Genomic DNA, 20,572 nt, shown 5'->3' on the forward strand with positions numbered 1-20,572 from the left:
GCACAGGATCTGGACGCGCAGGCTCAGCGGCCATGGCTCACGGGCCTAGCTGCTCCGTGGCATGTGGGATCTTCCCGGACTGGGGCACGAACCCGTGTCCCCTGCATCAGCAGGTGGACTCTCAACCACTGCGCCACCAGAGAAGCCCTGCTTCAGATATTTTTAACAGGAAAGTGGCAAGTGACCTCTCTAACCACATTCACTGGTGGGTGTATCTTCCCCATTGCTTTTTTTGTTTGTATGTTATTGAAAAGAGGGCAAGTTTTCTCCAAATGTTTTTTCTGTTGTTTTGTTTCTTAAACAAAGAGGGGATGCTACATCCCCAAGTCAGTACTTCGTGGTTGAAAACCCTCCCTCCGAAGACTGCCCATGTCAAAGCGGGTGGAGACCTCACAGCGTACTAATAACGTGTCGTCCTTGATGAAGGTTCTTTGTCTTAGGGCTTCCAGATGCATAAAGGTCACATAGCCAAACCCTTTGGGGTTCCGTGGGATTGTGGGTCTCTGGAAGGCAAGCAGCTCTGGTTTGGCGTCCATTATCTCTTCATGGTTTTGCCTTACAGGTGCTTCAGACTGATCAAGGATGGTAAGGCGTATCGTACCCTGGAAGGGCCACGGGAGGTGGCTGTCATACTCTCCTTGCATCGTGTGGACGAAGAGGGATATGTAGTTGGCACAGCGCTGTGCAGTCGGTAGCTGCAGGTGCAGGCGCATGCATAGTTTGTAGCCGGGTTTGCCTGTGTAGAATCCGGGGCTGTGAATGACAACAGGTTTCTCCTCTTCTTGAGATTTCAAGTGCATCCCAAAATTGCCAATCTTCCAGATGTAAATTCCATTGCACTGCTGTGCTTCTATTTCAGCAACTTTGTCCTCAAGGGTTCGAATAGTTCGTTTTAGCTCACTTACATACGTGCTCTGAGTTTCCATTTTTGCAGTCAGCTCCCGGATTTGATGGTCCTGTCTTACAAGGCGACCCTCTAACTGTTGAATGGTTTCTTGGAAATTCTGGACCTCTGAGTGACACCCAGAGGAAATCCGGGGCAGAGAGGCAGAATCACATGGCAGCATGCCACGCTGAGGTGTGGGAGCTATCGCAAGGCTTAAAGTCTGAACAGCCTGGGCCATCATTCTCATGTGCGACTGGGTATCCTCTTGCAGGTGGCGTGCCAAGTGATTCCTCTGCATCTGAAAATCATGCACAGGCCTTAGGTTAGGAACAGAGACGTGAGCACCAGGAAAGGGACCTAGCCAAGCCAAATAAAAGGTTTTTAAGCCATGTCATCACTTCCCTCAATCCCCTACAACCTTCTTTGATTTCATCAGGTTCTCGATCCAGTAAGATGATCTTGCCTCCTAATTCCCTGAAAAACCGAGAGGCTATCTGCTGAATAATCGTTCAGGGACTCAGAAAAAAACCTCCCTCCTACCTGTAAAAGTATCAGGATCTATACTCATCCTTCTTCTCTGATTCAGAGCTGACTCTCCTCTTGTCCTAGATTAATGCTTCACCTGGGCTCTAACTGGCACCTGCCCCTTTTCAACACCTCAGAGATTCTGCTTAGCTATCCCCTTTCTCCTTTATTTTCAAACATTCTCTCCTCTTAACCCTTCCCCTCAGAACAGAATTAGTAAAGTCTTTCCTGTTTAAAAAAAGGGGCAAACCTCTCTATTGATCTTGTATCTCCCTCTAGCTAGTATCATTTTCTCCCTTCTCCTTTTATAACCAAGAGGAGTCCACCTGCACTGCCTGCCCCCAATCCCTCACTTATTTTTACAAATCAGTTGCAAAGTGGAATCTTCCCTGTCTTCATACTCTTCTAAGATCATCAAGAATAGCCTGTTATATGAAAAAAAAATCATATAACAATTTTTATTGTAAGGGTAATTCATGTATATTACAGAAAAATAGGAAGTATAGATGATCAAAAAGAAAATAAGTTACCTATTATCTCACCTAACTACCATTAACATTTTGATACATTTCCTTTAAGTCTTTGTATCTACGCACACAAACAATACAGAATTTTCTCACAAAGTGTAACCATACTATACACTATTTGCTCATTTTATTTTTTTAATTATTAAACACATACTTACTGTAAAAAAGTCAGATAAAAAGGCACAGTGGAAAAGCCGAAGTGTAATCGCACTCTCCAGAAAGATCAACTTATCATAAACAATGCTCCCTCTCAGACATTTGACACAACTGATCGCCAAGTCTTGAAACTAATTTTGGAGATCATAACAATAACTTCTCCTTGCCTGTTTCATCAACGTCTGAGACTGTTCATTCATGGCTCCTCTCCTGTTCTACTTCTCTTTCCTGTACACTCTGTGTGATCCCAATCACACCTCCCATTATCATCACCAACTACTTCTCAAAATTAATATTCTGAGTCCCAATTTCTTGGAGCTTAAGACCACATAAACAATGTGTGTTGGCCATCTCCAATCCACTGGTATCCTCCACTACACTATATAACTTAATTTCCTTGATCTATATTCAAGAATTAAAAGGAAAAAAAAAAAACCTTACCTTTTCATGGCAACCAAAAGTACTGAATGTGCATGGAACTGGGGCTGTAGGACAGTCTAGATCATAATGATTAGGCATCTGAAAACCAAAACAAAGGTTGAAAAATGTTTTACCCTGCATATCATAGTCTAGTTTGACAAGATCACACTTGAAATGAAGAGTTAGACTTCATCTAAACAAAATCATATACTGTCAGTGGCTGACTTTGTTACAATGGCTGAGTGAATAGTTGCAACAGAAACCAGTTAGCCCACAAAGATTAAAATGATATTTACGGACATCCTCCAGCTGGATTTTAGCTTGGACAAACCATTCTCCCTGCCCCACTGTTGGTCCACCACTGGAAAGAATAATTAGGAACAATAAGATGTCACTGAAATATCTGTAGCTGATGAGATGAGCAGATTGGCATTTGAAAAAGCCTGATTCAGTGTAAAATGATTGTGAGAGGATCAGCTTGGTACCTGGGAGAACAGTTCTGTGGCTGGTAGGGTCTTGGTGCTTGGGCGGGTGTCAGGCCTGTGTCTCTGAGGTGGCAGAGCCAAGTTCAGGACACTGGTCCACCAGAGACCTCCTGGCTCCATGTCACAGCAAATGGTGAAAGCTCTCCCAGGGATCTCCATCTCAATGCTAAGACCCAGCTCCACTCAATGACAAGCAAGCTACAGTGCTGGACACCCCATGCCAAACAACTAGCAAGACAGGAACACAACCCCACCCATTAGCAGAGAGGCTGCCTAAAATCATAATAAGGTCACAGACACCCCAAAACACACCCCCAGATGCGGTCCTGCCCACCAGAAAGACAAGATCTAGCCTCATCCACCAGAACACAGGCACCAGTCCCCTCCACCAGGAAGCCTACACAACCCACTGAACCAAGTTTAGCCACTGGGGACAGACACCAAAAACAACGGGAACTACAAACGTGCAGCCTTCAAAAAGGAGACCCCAAACACAGTAAGATAAGCAAAATGAGAAGACAGAGAAACACATAGCAGATGAAGGAGCAAGGTAAAAACCCACCAGACCAAACAAATGAAGAGGAAATAGGCATCTACCTGAAAAAGAATTCAGAGTAATGATAATAAAGATGATCCAAAATCTTGGAAATAGAATGGAGAAAATACAAGAAACAGTTAATAAAGACCTAAAAGAACTAAAGAGCAAACAAACAATGATAAACAACACAATAAATGAAATTAAAAATTCTCTAGAAGGAATCAATAGCAGAATAACTGAGGCAGAAGAACGGATAAGTGACCTGGAAGATAAAATAGTAGAAATAAACACAGTAGAGCAGAATAAAGAAAAAAGAATGAAAAGAATTGAGGACAGTCTCAGAGACCTCTGGGACAATATTAAACACACCAACATTCGAATTACAGGAGTCCCAGAAGTAGAGAAAGAGACAGGGACTGAGAAGATATTTGAAGAGATTATAGTTGAAAACTTTCCTAATATGGGAAAGGAAATAGTTAATCAAGTCCAGGAAGAGCAGAGAGTTCTATACAGGACAAATCCAAGGAGAAACACGCCAAAACACATATTCATCAAACTATCAAAAATTAAATACAAAGAAAAAATATTAAAAGCAGCAAGGGAAAAACAACAAATAACATACAAGGGAATCCCCATAAGGTTAACAGCTGATCTTTAAGCAGAAACTCTGCAAGCCAGAAGGGAGTGGCAGGACATATTTGAAGTGCTGAAAGGGAAAAACCTACAAACAAGATTACTCTACCCAGCAAGGATCTCATTCAGATTCGACAGAAATATTAAAACCTTTACAGACTAGCAAAAGCTAAGAGAATTCAGCACCACCAAACCAGCTTTACAACAAATGTTAAAGGAACTTCTCTAGGCAGGAAACACAAGAGAAGGAAAAGACCTACAATAACAAACCCAAAACAATTAAGAAAATGGTAATAGGACCATACATATCGATAACTACCTTAAATGTAAATGGACTGAATACTCCAACCAAAAGACGAAGACTGGCTGAATGGATACAAAAAGAAGACCCGTATATATGCTGTCTACAAGAGACCCACTTCAGACCTAGGGACACATACAGACTGAAAGTGAGGGGAGGGAAAAAGATATTCCATGCAAATGGAAATCAAAAGAAAGCTGGAGCAGCAATTCTCGTATCAGACAAAATAGACTTTAAAATAAAGACTGTTACAAGAGACAAAGAAGGACGCTACATAATGGCAAGGTATCAATCCAAGAAGAAGATACAACAACTGTAAATATTTATGCACCCAACACAGGAGCACCTCAATACATAAGGCAAATGCTAAGAGCCATTAAAGAGGAAACTGGCAGTAACACAATCATAGTAGGGAACTGTAACACCCCACTTTCACCAATGGACAGATCATCCAAAATGAAAATAAATAAGGAAACACAAGCTTTAAATGACACATTAAACAAGATGGACTTGATTGATATTTATAGGACATTCCATTCAAAGACAACAGAATACACTTTCTTCTCAAGTGCTCATGGAACATTCTCCAGGATAGATCATTATCTTGGGTCACAAATCAAGCCTTGGTAAATTTAAGAAAATTGAAATCATATCAAGTATCTTTTCTGACCACAGCACTATGAGACTAGATATCAATTACAAGAAAAAAATCTGTAAAAAATACAAACACATGGAGGCTAAACAATACACTACTTAATAATAACCAACCGATCACTAAAGAAATCAAAGAGGAAATCAAAAAATACCTAGAATCAAACGACAATGAAAACACGATGACCCAAAACCTATGGGATGAAGCAAAAGCAATTCTGAGAGGGAAGTTTATAGCAATACAATCTTTCCTCAAGAAACATCTCAAATAAACAACCTAACCTTACACCTAAAGCCATTAGACAAAGAAGAAAAAAACCCCAAAGTCAGCAGAAGGAAAGAAATCATAAAGATCAGACCAGAAATAAATGAAGGAAACAATAGCAAAGATCAATAAAACTAAAAGCTGGTTCTTTGAGAAAATAAACGAAATTGATAAACCATTAGCCAGACTCATCAAGAAAAAAAGGGAGAAGACTCAAATCAATAGAATTAGAAATGAAAAAGGAGAAGTAACAACTGACACTGCAGAAATACAAAGCATCATGAGAGATTACTACAAGCAACTATATGCCAATAAAATGGACAACCTGGAAGAAATGGACAAATTCTTAGAAAAGCACAACCTTCCGAGACTGAACCACGAAGAAATAGAAATTATAAACAGACCAATCACAAGCACTGAAACTGAGACCGTGATTAAAACTCTTCCAACAAACAAAAGCCCAGGACCAGATGGCTTCACAGGTGAATTCTATCAATTTAGAGAAGAGCTAACACCTATCCTTCTCAAACTCTTCCAAAATATAGCAGAGGGAGGAACACTCCCAAACTCATTCTATGAGGCCACCATCACCCTGATACCAAAACCAGACAAAGATGTCACAAAGAAAGAAAACTACAGGCCAATATCACTGATGAACATAGATGCAAAAATCCTCAACAAAATACTAGCAAACAGAATCCAACAGCACATTAAAAGGACGTACACCATGATCATGTGGAGTTTATCCCAGGAATGCAAGGATTCTTCAGTATACACAAATCAATCAATGTGATAAACCATATCAACAAACTGAAGGATAAAAACCATATAATCATTTCAATAGATGCAGGAGTTTGTGACAAAATTCAACACCCATTATGACAAAAACCCTCCAGAAAGTAGGCATAGAGGGAACCTACCTCAACACTATAAAGGCCATATATGACAAACCCACAGCCAACATCATTCTCAATGGGGAAAAACTGAAACCACTCCCTCTAAGATCCAGAACAAGACAAGGTTGTCCATTCTCACCACTATTATTCAACAGTTATGGAAGTTTTAGCCACAGCAATCAGAGAAGAAAAAGAAATAAGAGGAATCCAAATCAGAAAAGAAGTAAAGCTGTCACTGTTTGCAGATGACACGATACTATACATAGAGAATCCTAAAGATCCCACCAAAAAACTGCTAGAGCTAATTCAATGAATTTGGTAAAGTAGCGGGACACAAAATTAATGCACAGAAATCTCTTGCATTTCTATACACTAATGATGAAAAATCTGCAAGAGAAATTAAGGAAACACTCCCATTTACCACTGCAACAAAAAGAATAAAATACCTAGGAATAAAGCTACCTAAGGAGACAAAAGACCTGTATGCAGAAAACTGTATGACACTGATGAAAGAAATTAAAAATGATGCAAACAGATGAAGAGATATACCATGTTCTTGGATTGGAAGAATCAACATTGTGCAACATTGTGAAAATGACTCTACTACCCAAAGCAATCTACAGATTCAATGCAATCCCTATCAAACTACCAATGGCATTTTTCACAGAACTAGAACAAAAATTTTCACAATTTGTATGGATACACTAAAGACCCCAAAGAGCCAAAGTAATCTTGAGAAAGAAAATCAGAGCTGGAGGAATCAGGTTCCCTGACTTCAAACTATACTACAAAGCTACAGTAATCAAGACAGTATGGTACTGGCACAAAAACAGAAATATACATCAGTGGAACAGGATCAAAAGCCCAGAGATAAACCCACGCACACATGGTCACCTTATTTTTGATAAAGGAGGCAAGAACGGAGAAAAAACAGCCTATTCAGTAAGTGGTACTGGGAAAACTGGACAGCTATATGTAAAAGAATGAAATTAGAACACTCCCTAACGCCATACACAAAAATAAACTCAAAATGGATTAAAGACCTAAATGTAAGGCCAAACACTATCAAACTCTTAGAGGAAAACATAGGAAGAACACTCTATGACATAAATCACAGCAAGATCCTTCTTGACCACCTCCTAGCGAAATGGAAATAAAAAGAAAAATAAACAAATGGGATCTAATGAAACTTAAAAGCTTTTGCACAGCAAAGGAAACCATAAACAAGACCAAAAGACAACCCTCAGAATGGGAGAAAATATTTGCAAATGAAGCAACTGACAGAGGATTAATCTCCAAAATTTACAAGCAGCTCATGCAGCTCAATATCAAAGAAACAAACAACCCAATCCAAAAATGGGCTGAAGACCTAAATAGACATTTCTCCAAAGAAGATATACAGATTGCCAACACATGAAAGTATGCTCAACATCACTAATCATTAGAGAAATGCAAATCAAAACTACAATGAAGTATCACCTCACACCTGTCAGAATGGCCATCATCAAAAAATCTGGAAACGATAAATGCTGGAGAGGGTGCGGAGAAAAGGGAACTGTCTTGCACTGTTGGTGGGAATGTAAATTGATACAGCCACTATGGAGAACAGTATGGAGGCTCCTTAAAAAACTAAAAATAGAACTACCATACGACCCAGCAATCCCACTACTGGGCATATATCCTGAGAAAACCATAATTCAGAAAGACGCATGTATCACAATGTTCACTGCAGCTCTATTTACAATAGCCAGGATGTGGAAGCTACCTGTGTCCATTGACAGATGAATGGATAAAGAAGATGTGGCACATATATACAATGGAATATTACTCAGCCATAAAAAGGAACGAAACTGAGTTATTTGTAGTGAGGTTGATGGACCTAGAGTCTGTCATACAGAGTGAAGTCAGAAAGTGAAAAACAAATACTGTATGCTAACACATATACACGGAATTAAAAAAAAAAAAAAAGGTTCTGAAGAACCTAGGGGCAGGACAGGAATAAAGATGCAGACAGAGAATGGACTTGAGCACACGGGAGGGGGAAGAGAAAGCTGGGACAAAGTGAGAGAGTAGCATTGATGTATACACACTACCAAATGTAAAATAGATAGCTAGTGGGAAGCAGCTGCATAGCACAGGGAGATGAGCTTGCTGCTTTGTGACCACCTAGAGGAGTGGGATAGGGAGGGTGGGAGGGAGACGCAAGAGGGAGGAGATATGGGGATATATGTGTAGCTGATTCACTTTGTTACAAAGCAGAAACTAACACACCATTGTAAAGCAATTATACTCCAATAAAGATGTTAAAAAGAAAAAAAAAAAAAGAGCAGCTTCCAAGATCACTAGAGTCTGGTGGGTCTAGGAACATGAGCCCTGTTGGTTTTCAGAGTTAGATATTTGGGGAGCTTATCTCTCCAGTGTATGTCTTAAAAGTTGAAATGCCTGAGGAGTGGGTTTGGACCCTTCAATCCTCAGGGAGAAGCTCCAGGGTTTGAGTTCCCTCCTGCTTGTGGGTATATGGTGAGATTGTTTCCTAGCCTTTCCTACCCACTTTGATGTGATTTTCTTCTCATTTGCCTAATGTGTAGTCATTACTCAGCCAGCCTTTAGGTTTTTATAAGAGGAAGTTGTTCCATGTGTAGCTGTAGACTCTTGGGAGGAGGTGAATTCACAGGCATCATATTGAGTTGGCCAAAAAGTTCGTTCGGGTTTTTCCAACATTTTATGGAAAACCCGAACGAACTTTTTGGCCAATCCAATACATAGCTGTCTTGAACAGGAACTGCAATATGATGTCCTTAAGCAATTTTTTCTTCATTTTCAAATTAACTCCAGGTATCTAAGGGCCTCTTCAAAGCAATACCTGGCTGGATTTAGATTGGCTAATGCATATATATAAAAGTTGTTTTGCAGCTCTGTTAAGCTTATTTTATAATTGAGACTTAGCTGATTTAGACTGGCTTTGCATCAACATAAAATGTATTTTATCAACTTAAAAAAATGATATTTACTTCCAAAAGTCACAAAGGAAGGAAATATCAACGTCTCATACCATGCCCCCAAATCACTCAAAATTCATTTCAAGAAAATGAATTTATTCCTATTGCCAGGGAACTGGCACCCTCTAGCGGCATTATAAAGAAAAAGTACCTTCTGATGTCAACCATGACCCAACTAAGACTCTCACTGTGGTCCAGGCCACTGAATCCCTATTCAATAAACTATATACGTTAGAGCCACTGACTGCACCCTGTCTTTCCCTCATGACCACCTTTCATAAATCTTCTTACTTTTTGTTAACCTGCACATGCTTTGACTACAATGGGGAGGCTCAGATGTTAGAAGATATTTTAAGCACTTTAATAAAAGTTTTAAAGAAAGTCTCAGGCTTTGATTTGGGGACTCTAAATTCTTTAAGGTAAGATCCATTATGTAGAATCACGTTCTTTGAAAGTGGTAGTAAATTTCCTTTAGAAATTTAGTTTAGCTGTAATCATAGATATTTCAAGCAGAAACAACATCAGAGACCATTTAATCCAGTCCTTTATTTCGCATAATCTAGAATAGTGGTCAATAAAATTTTTTGTGAAGGGTCATATAGTAAATATTTTCAGCCTTGTAAGCCCTATGGAGTCTGTCCCAAGTACTCAGCTCTACCATTGTGGCACAAAACCAGCCACATACAACACATGGGCATGGCTGTATTCCAATAAAACTTATTTTAAAAAGCAGGCAGCAGCCAGATTTGGCTGGTGGGCTGGTTTGCTGATCCTTGATCTAGAATGTCCACTTTCTTGTCAGATATCAGTGGGCAAGTAGTGGCACAGTCAGGGTTAAAATCTAGGTTTTTCTGACTCTAAACCTAGGGGTTTTTCCTACATTAAGTTTTACTTTTGCTGGATTTTAGATGTGCTGTGTGGTTTCCTTTAAGTATTAAAACAGAGCAAAAAGCAAAACCCGGGAGATGAGACTTCACAAGCAAAAAGTTACTTACACCTTCAAATTAAGGCCCTGTTGGAAAAAAACCTAAAGGACTCTTAACAAATGAATGGAAAAGTTTAGTTGAGGGACAGGTTTTGCTTGTTCCTACTTAGTAAGGTAATCAATTATGATCTCCGGGTTTGCAGATTTCATGAGTGTACAAATATTTAGTGACTAATATTCATATTTTGTGGGTAAACCCTCCAAATGTCAGAAGATAGCAATCAGATGGAATTTTCCTTTCTCTATTAATAAAAAAAAATGAATAGTTTTCTAATATAACTACTACTTCTGATGATGCCCCATCAGTGGTCTATACAGGCAACTGAACAGAGGGGCTACAGATCCTGGAAATCTCAAAATCTCCCAACATGCCTCGGGGACATGGCTACAAGTAACATCCTGCTACTGAATAGACTTGTTTCCTTGTATTTCATTGTTCTTACTTTTTCAACTGGTTTCTGGATACCTAAGATCCTTATTTCACAGAGTCTAAAGATGTATTGATATTTCTTATAAAGTTTCTGGTGTTTAAATGAGCATTTTAAATTATTTTTATCTAAAAACTACTTGGCTTTGGAACTTCTATGAATACATATAAACACAGGTATTATGTCAATGACTTAGGAATTTTAAGTACTCAGGGCTGAGTTTTTTGTTCTTTCTGAAATTATTCATTATATTATTTGAAAAAATTCAGTTTTCTTAAAATTGAAATACAGATTTACAATACTGTTAGTTTCAAGTATATAGCAAAGTGATTCAGCTATGTATATATTTATATTTTTCAGATTACTTTCCATTATAGGTTGTTACAAGGTATTGAATATAGTTCTCTACTGTGTTATGTATATCCTTGTTGCTTATCTATTTTATGTATAGTAGTTGCTATCTGTTAATCTATACTAATTTATCCCTCCCCACTTCCCTTTCCCCTTTGGTAACCCTAAGTTTGTTTTCTATGTCTGTGAGTCTATTTGTTGTGTATATAAGATTCATTTGTATTTTTTAGATTCCATATATAAGTGGTAACATAAAGCAATTGTCTTTGACTTACTTCACTTAGTATAATATTCTCTAGGTCCATCCATGTTGCTGCAAATGGAAGTATTTCATTCTTTTTTATGGCTGAGTAATATTCTATTATCTATATATATCACATCTTCTTAAACTAATCGGTTGTTTCCAAGTCTTGGCTATTATAAATAATGCTGCTATAAACACTGGGGTGCATGTACCTTTTCTTTTTTCTGGCCGTGCCGCGCAGCCTGCAGGATCTTAGTTCCCTGACCAGGAACTGAACCTGGGCCCTCGGCAGTGAAAGCGCAGAGTCCTAACCACCAGACCGCCAGGGAATTCCCCGTGTACCTTCTCAAATTAAGAGTTTTCATCTTTTGGGGATATAAGCCCATGAGTGAGATCGCTGGATCATATGGTAGTTCTACTTTTAGCTTTTTAAGGAAACTCCATACTGTTTTCCATAGCGGCTGCACCAATTTACATTCCCACCAACAGTGAAGGAGGGTTCTCTTTTCCCCACACCCTCTCCAGAATATTATTTGTAGACTTTTTGATGATAGTGTGTGAGGTGATACCTCATTGTGATTCTGATTTGCATTTAAAATTCACACAGTTTTAATTCATCTTCAACCTGTGTTCATTTTGCCTTACTGATTTAAATTTTCAGTTAAAAATCTAATTCACTTCTTTAACCTATTTATGGAAATACTGATTTATGAAAGGGAATCATTATACCTGTTCTCTGATGAGCATGGTGTTGCAGTATTCACAGATGACATTTGCCAAAGGACAGTTCTGGTCATGAATCTAAATTTTATTAAAGAAATATAAGAAAAAAAGTGAGAAAACCTGAAAAGGCAACACCAACCTATTTTTTTTTGATGTGTGTAAAACAAAAATGTGAGAATAATCTATAAAGGTTATTTTCTCTCCCTTTGCCAGTGTAGTAATGAGATTCATCTCACCCTCCAGCTCTTTAACAGAATATGATAGTATACAAAAGATGCATGTGTGACTGTTTGGGCATCATTTAACAACATTATAATTCTCCAAAGACACCTTTCCAAAAACTTCCAGCAGCAGCATGATTCAATTAAAACTCTTATCAGGAGGTTAAAGAACAGAAGCATGATTAGGGCAGGAGGCCCATGTTCTCAAAGGCCCCAGAAAGGTGAGCCTTGTTTTCTAGAATACAAAAAATTTAAGAAATAATTAACCCTTCTGGTTAGGTCCATTTAATTTACTGAAGTTTAAGAAGACACCAATTTGCTCTAATTATGCCTCAGACTTTTTAGCAAGTTAGCTGACTTTTTTTTTGAGTAATTCATCAACTTAATGAGCATAATATGCTTGATCTCATAGGAAAGTAGGGAAAATTAACAAGATAAATTTGTAAGAAATACAGTTGAAGGAAATACCTTAATAGTTACAAAAGAACATAAATTGTATGTACACTATTTTAGTAAAAGGGACATCGGATACGGATCCAGGATCTAGGATCTCAGTGCTAGCTTTGCCATTGATAATATTAATATAAAATTACTTAATCTCTCTACATCCCAGTTTATAAATGGGAAAAATATTCTATGATCACGACGCTGTCAAGTGCCATGAAGTTTCTTTTCAAAAATAAATGTTTTAATTGAAGTATAACATAAGTACAGATAAGTGAATTCATCCTATGTGTTTGATGAATTATCACCAAAGGAACACACTTTGTAGGATTTAACTTAATCTCCTAAAAGTTTTAACCACTCATTCTCTTTTTTAAAGAGAAAAATATAAGTCTTATACAGTAATTATTTTATTTATTTGTCTCTAATCCAAGACTGGTCATTAAAATATCACATAGGGAAACAGATCAGCATATACCTTTCCTAAAAACTTGTTACTTGTAGATCTACTACTGTGGTAAGCAGTAGAAACAATGCTTTCTCAGAAAGAGATGAAAATATAAACTCTACACTCATTTACTAGAATGGTTTATTGAACTTACTTTCTTAAAAAATCAGTCTTCTCACAACTTATAATACAGACTCAGAACTGGATTAACATCTTCATCTACTGCTAACCCCCTCCACTGTACATTAAAAAAAAATAGTAGTGGAATTAACAAATCCAAGTTAGTACATGCCTCTTTATCTTCAAATGCCATCGATACAGCACAGTTTACACAAGAAACCTGTCTCCTTGGACACTCCTTGACAATGTGAATATTAAGTTGGCATTTTTGGAAGGGACGTTGGCATTGGGGACAATTCATAAGAGCAAACTCACAATGTGCTCGGTGATCCTATGATGGAAAAAAATTATCAATTAGTATTTGCCAATCCTTAAGAAATCTAAATATAATCTCTTCAAAGAATATACTGTTCTCTTCTATAGAATTGTCCACTGAACCTACTTTGTTTAGTACACACCACAGAACCACAATATGAAGGCCTTAATGGGTTTTTTTCAAAGAATGGTTGTGAATTGAAAGTTTATACAAAGGATGTGACTTTTCAGGTTCATGTATCCAATTAGGGAAGAGAGTTGGAAAGAAATCAGATTTTCTCATTATCAATTTAGTAGTGTCGAAAGGCCGCTCCTCCAAAAGGAGCTAAGTAAAGGGGGCAAGTTACAAATATATTTTAAATGCTTAATTTCAAATGGAACATAAGCAATATTTAACTTCTTGTAAAACCACCACACTAAGGATTGATTAATTGAAAAGCAAATTATTTTATCTCGTGGCTTCCGTTAATCTCAAGCTATAGGAGAACTATATTATAGTTCATAATAAAATGAATAATTTAGAAAACCAGAGAAAAAAGTATGAGGGTGCTAAGACGATGGCGCTAAGAATGATGGCTACATGTGACTTGCTGCTTATTTCAAAATGAGAGAAATGAAGCTATGGAATTAAAATGTGACACTCGTATTTAAAATGCTCTTCAGTTTCACTGCAGATAGTGCTCACCCAAAAAACTTACAGAATACTGATTTATTTTTTATCATCACTGGGGCAAAGCCAGAGTAGATGGAAAAAGAAATTTCTGGTTTCTACTTATACTCAATAATGAAAGGGAAAGGGTTGGTATTAATTCAGCAAGAATTCGCTAACCAATCACTATATGCTAGGCACTGGCAATATCCAGATGGACACAGTAAAGTTCCTATTCTCTAGGAACTTCCCTGCCTATATGCTAACAGCTAGAAAATAACTTTAATACCTCAAGATGCCTCAGTTCCATCTTGTGCAGACAACCTTCATTTGGACACTTCACCATCAGAGAAAGAATCTCTCGTTTTGCAAAATTGTCAGGAAAGAGTTGATTTTCCAGCAGTATTTCATTGTCAACTGGACATTTGTGACCTGCATCCCTAAAAGAAACAAATAAAATACATATTATTTGGTAGATTTTAAACAAACATTCACATTAGAAAATACACACAACTTTAATCCACCACATATAAATTCTCTACTTATTTCCTATAGAAAATAAATGAACACATTATATTGTATAATATCACTAAAATAAACTGTCCTTTTATAGACAGTTTATGAACCATTCTTTTATGAAATGGATACAACTAGCACCATATGGATTATCTATCAAAAACTAGTATGGGATTTTAGATTGTGGGATAGATTTCAACCAAGAAATGAGAAATTGAATAAAATCATATTTTGAACAAGACAAATGAAGTGAAAGTTAAGGATGGGAATTTTGGCAGTCTAGCAGGCCTCTGTTCTATCAGCAGCTATTCAACATACTAGGGATATGTAACTAATTATATGCTGCTCAGAATATACTAATAACATGTCTATAGTTATTAGTCATAAGTAAAAATTAACCAATTAGCAGTAAGTAGCCCCACGAGGCCACATTTTAAGGTTCACTTTGAACAGTCATCAACACTGGCTCACGGGCAACAAAGGTTTCCTTTATTTTTATGTCTAGGGTACATACAATGCAATCAGGAGTTAAAGGACCTCTATGTCCTTTCCTTCCAATGGTTTGTTCTATCTTAACGATGGGGAAAACTACCCCAGGAAGCTTGGGTGTCTGTCATTCCCCTTTAACTTTTTGGGATGTTTCAATCTTCACTCACGAAATGTGGCAGGTCAGATAGGCTACAGAGCGTCAATCACGCAAACATCTGTTGCACACCTCCTACGTGTAAAGCAACAGTGGTGGTTCTTGTGCACGTAAAGGTGTTGAAAATGGGAGGCTGCTGTCAAATGCCTTAGAACTACAAAATGTGACCGACATAGTCAATCTTTACAGGGCTTCTCTCACACTGCATGATATTATTCTACTGTTGAATATTTTTTGAGAACCAGGGACGTAAACAAGTTTATTGAAATATATTCCCCAAACGTAAGTGATGGATATCTAAGAGAAAATAAGAACCTTTCAAAGTAAACTGGAAACCATTATCCACCGCATTAGCAATCACTCCAAAGGAAAATGGAATTGGATTGAGATGCTGCCTTTTGATTCTCCGAATGACTATAACCGATGAGAAATTTCCGAGCCATTCCTTTAAGAACATTAAAGTTGAAGTAAGTGGTCATTTCTAGCTTAGAGGGAGATAGGAAAAAAAAAAAAGCCTCACACTTCCTTTTGTAGGTTTTACTTCCTTTTCAGACCACTGTTCCACTATTTTCATGAATATCTTGCTATTAAAAAACTGCTAAAGATTAGCTACCTTCCTGGGGATGGGTAACACTTGGGTTTTTCTGTACATCTTCACCTACAGGAAAATCAACGATCCATAATATGGTCCTATTTCTACCTAAATGCAATATAAATTGAAAATCATTATAGACAGAAAAAAAAAGGTGAGCCTTTAACACTGCTCTCATGTACACCCTAAACCAGTAGTCTCAACGAGGGCAATTCTGACCACAGGGGACATCTGGCAACATCTGGAGACACTCTGGGTCTCACAACTGGGGAAGTGGGGCTATTTCACCATCCAGTGAGCAGAGGCCAGGAATGCTGTTAAGCATCCTACAACACCAGGACATTCTTCCACGACAAAGAAGTATCTGGCTCTAAATGCCAACAGTGTGGAGGATGAGAACACCAACTCTAGAGAGATATTGCCAATTCACCATTGGGTAACATATTTTTCCCCCAAATTGAAACAAGACACATGCTCCCTCGTAACTTAAGTTAAGCCAATTCCCAAGTATGGATGTAGTTACCACAAATTCAAACTTTATAGAGAAGTTCAGCTAGACTAACAAGAAAAAAAAAGAGAGGACTCAAATAAAATCAGAAATGAAAGAGGAGACATCACAACTGATACCACAGATACAAAGGATCAAAAGAGACTACTATGAACAATTATATGGCAACAGACTTGACAACCTAAAAGAAATGGATAAATTCCCAGAAACATGCAACCTACCAAGACTGAACCATAAAGAAACAGAAAATCTGAACAGACTACATTACTAGTAAGGAGAGTGAATCAGTAATCAAAAACCTCCCAACAGGGCTCCCCTGGTGGCGCAGTGGTTGAGAGTCCACCTGCCGATGCAGGGGACACGGGTTCGTGCCCCGGTCCGGGAAGATCCCACATGCCGTGGAGCGGCTGGGCCCGTGAGCCATGGCCGCTGAGCCTGTGCGTCTGGAGCCTGTGCTCCGCGACGGGAGAGACCACAGCAGTGAGAGGCCCGCGTACCACAAAGAAAAAAAGTCGAAAGAAAAAAACTTACAAGATGAGTGAACAGCCAGCTAACCTACTTAAAAATGATTTCACCAATATGACTAGATGCTTATTAGTTGAAGAACCTAAAATTCCCCCGCTTCTTCCATTTTTTTGTCCTGTATAGAACTCCTTAGTCACCTAAAAATATTCCCATCTAACTTTTGAATTATAGTAAAATGTATCTATTTCTTAGGAGATGAATTTTAATCATTTGTGGAAATCCCATATACTTTTCTTCAGTTGATGCAATTATGATTTACTGAGCACCTACTATGTATCAGGTGCTATTCCTGGCACTTAGGAAATAACAAGAACTAAAATAGATCTCAACCTCTGCTCTCAAGGAGCTTATACTCCAGGTGAGCAAGCAGACAATAAACACACAAATTATCTGTATTTTTAAATATGAAAAGTGTTAGAGAAAAAAAGAAAGGTAGGTAAGGGAGATTCAGAGTGTGGGAAGAGGTGGGGAAAGGCATGCTGCGGTATAAGCAGGGTAGCCAAGGTACCTACGAGAAGGTGAGATCTGAGCCACACTGGAGGGAGTAAAGGGCACTGACTAAGCAGTTAACTGAAGTAAGATGCAGAGAGAACAGCTGAAGCCAACTCCCCAAGAGCATGCTTGACAAGTTCAAGGAACAGCAAAGAGTGAATTGGTAGCGGGGAGGGGAGCCTAATAGATGATCAGAAAATTTATGGACCTATCATATAAGGCCTTACAAGGGCTTTGGCTTTTACTCCCAGATGACCTGCTGCAATGCTGTGAGCAGAGATGACATCATCTTACTTATTTTACCAGGTTCATTCTGGCTGCTATATTGAGAACAGCCTGGAAGAAGGCAAGGGTGGAAGTAGGGAGGCCTGTGAGAGAGTTGATGGTGATTCAGAACAGGGTGAGGCAGGGATTGAATTCTGGATATATTATGAAGGCAGAGCCATCAATCAATACTTTCTTTAAAAATACTGGTTATTTTACAGTTGTCCATAGGCAGCAGGTAGCAGACAAAATTTAATGTGGCTAAAATGAGAATAATGATTACTCACAAAGTCAGCATTATTTGTATGGTTGAGATTATCGTATTCTAGTAGGATCATCATTTAAGGTACATTATTTTTAATTATTTTCTTAAAGCTTAGAGACACACCCTAGTCTACAATACAACTGCTTTAAGTAGAAGTAGCTACTTACTGTTTATTTATCTGAGGGTCAAAGGAGGGGAGGACATAGTAATTACCTTTCATACTACAGTAGGAACTGGAATAAGAATGTAAATTTCTCAGTTTTCTGTTCAGTGTTCTTCTTCCTGAAGTAGCTTTTTATGTGTAAGACTATTCTTGGGATGCCCTGTGTTCTATGTAATAATGTTCTATTTGGCTGTTATAGGTTCATTCTTATGCTCACGTACCTTATTGATTTGATGATGCAGGCTTTGCAGAACCTGTGGCCGCACGGTGTTTGCACTGCTTCCCGTAATGCCATCAAGCAGATGGGGCATTCATACTTGCTTTCCAGGGGTGGGTCAAATTCCACGTCATATCCCTGGATCTCTTCCATAAAAGAGCTGGAAAGATTCACTGTGCTGGCAGTTCCACTCACACTGTCATCTTTTGCTGCAGCACCACAGGAGCTGGCGGCCATGGCAGCACAGCAGTCACTCTCAGACTGGCTGGATCCACAGCTGTTTTCCCAGTGTAGCAGACTCATAGTAAGGTGATTATCGACTGCTCTGAAGAAATAGCAAGACAAAAAATGCCTTCACATACACATACACACACACACACACACACACACACACACACACACACACACACACGTATCATAGCTATCTATGCAAGCCACCTTTTAGTTGATAAACATTAGCTCTGTTAACATTATTTACAGAAAACGTTCAAAGCTTTTTCAGCTTTGCTCCATGACTACTATTTTACAAGTTAAGGAGTTCATGATCTAGTAGGATGGATGGAATATAAGGTTAAAAGAAGAAACATACCTCAACTGTAATAATTAGCATAATTATCTGTTTAAATGTCTGTTTTCTATGACTGCACTTTCAAGAATGTTCATTTCCTCAGTACTCAGCACGAGCTTTCACCTACCAGGTGTTCATTCGGCAGCTGCTGAAGAGCTTAACTATGCTACTGAACTTCCTTCAAGTATCCAGAGCTGAGAGAACAGCTCGACCAGCAGGCAGCGTGAGGACGAACAATGCACAAAGGATCAGATGATCGTGAGAAACTATTAGTTATGTGATTTTGGGCAACTAACCATTTGGATCTCAGTTTCTTCTTCTAGATCTAAAACTCTATTGACTACAGTTGAGCCCTGAACAAGGCAGGTGTTAGGGAGGCCGACACCCACGCAGTAGAAAATCCGAGTTGGCCCTCTGTTCCCAAAGTTCCACATCCTCGGAGTCAATAACCACAGATCCTTTACTGAAAAAAAATTTGCATTTAAGTGGACCTGTGTAGTTCAAACCTGTGTTGTTCAAGGGGTCAACTGTACCTCCAAATGTTCAGTGTGGCAATTTCTATTACACAGAAAGAACGGAATTGAAAAAGTATATCTGTATGTCCTCGTGCCTTCAGTCATGTCAAGTGACTATGTTTCATTACTAATGACTGGAAAAATAAGTGAGGTTTTGTTTGCCTATGGAAAACTATTGCTTTATGGTAGGTGGGATGCTTTCAAATTCTAAACCATTACCAGAATTTACAAGTGAGAAGCTAAGGTCTAAAAGCAGTTCACAGCCTAATTAACCAGGTCTCTCTTATAGGTAATTACACGTATAGAAAATTCCCACTATGTACCAGATACAGTTGACCCTTGAACACAGGGGTTGGGGTGCTGACACCCACGCAGTCAAAAATCCACATATAACGTTACAGTTTGCCCTCTGTGTCTGTGGTTCTATATCCACTGATTCAACCAACCTCTGATAATGTAGTGCTGTAGTATTTATTGGAAAAAATCCATGTATAAGTTGACTCATGCAGTTCAAACCTATGTTGTTCAAGCGTCAACCAGAGTTCTAGAAAACAGAATGTAAGCCTCCAGCCAATATGGTAGACAATGTATCCCCCGCCTGTCTCATTTTTCTATAAAAATCCTGGCTGCCACCATGTCAAATAGTGGGTTAAGACAGTAATCCTCTATTTTTTACCACTATAGATACCTTTTTCTTCTTCTCAAAAAGATTTTGAGTAGCATTTGATGACCACCTACAAAGGATGAAGCACTGTTCTGGCTGGAGAGGCAATATCATGAAGTGGTGAAGAGCTTAGATGCTGGAATCGGATGATCTGGGTTTAACTCTTGTCTCCATCATTTGGTGTATGACCTGGGCAAACTATATAACCTTTCTGTGCTTCAGTTTCCTCATCTGTAAATGGGGGTAACAAAAGAATCCACCTCAGAATTACCGAGAGGATTAAATGTGTTAATATGTGCAAAGCACTTAGAACTGTGCCTGGAAGTAAAAATGAGTTGTTATTATGTGTACCTCTATAGAGTTATTTTATTTAACAATTTTATTGCCCCCCCCCCCCCGTTATCAAAGTGGAAACTCTGAAGCTTTAAAA

The 20,572-nt window shown here is 38.5% G+C and overlaps 1 protein-coding gene across 1 annotated transcript; it reads right to left on the bottom strand.

Annotated features, from left to right (window-relative positions):
- Positions 1 to 298: 298 nt before the first annotated feature.
- TRAF6 (TNF receptor associated factor 6) lies at positions 299 to 18,714 on the bottom strand. Its single transcript, XM_065882323.1, has 6 exons — positions 18,400 to 18,714; positions 14,500 to 14,650; positions 13,419 to 13,577; positions 12,020 to 12,091; positions 2,536 to 2,613; positions 299 to 1,184 (listed from the first exon to the last, which is right to left on the bottom strand). Exons 1-6 carry the CDS (start codon positions 18,696 to 18,698, stop codon positions 315 to 317), a joined length of 1,629 nt encoding a protein of 542 aa, XP_065738395.1. The 5' UTR covers positions 18,699 to 18,714; the 3' UTR covers positions 299 to 314.
- Between the last annotated feature and the right edge of the window lie 1,858 nt (positions 18,715 to 20,572).

Source organism: Phocoena phocoena, chromosome 8, assembly GCF_963924675.1.
Source record: "Phocoena phocoena chromosome 8, mPhoPho1.1, whole genome shotgun sequence".
NCBI classification, from domain to species: Eukaryota; Metazoa; Chordata; class Mammalia; order Artiodactyla; family Phocoenidae; genus Phocoena; species Phocoena phocoena.

Excerpts from the sequence above, each read along its gene's own strand:
- TRAF6 (XM_065882323.1), bottom strand. The coding sequence starts at position 18,698 with ATGAGTCTGCTACACTGGGAAAACAGCTGTGGATCCAGCCAGTCTGAG. Across the intron at positions 13,578-14,499 it reads TGGAACTGAGGCATCTTGAG|GATCACCGAGCACATTGTGA; the intron begins GTATTAAAGTTA and ends TTTCCATCATAG. Across the intron at positions 2,614-12,019 it reads CCATGCTCATCAGAGAACAG|ATGCCTAATCATTATGATCT; the intron begins GTATAATGATTC and ends TTTGGTTTTCAG.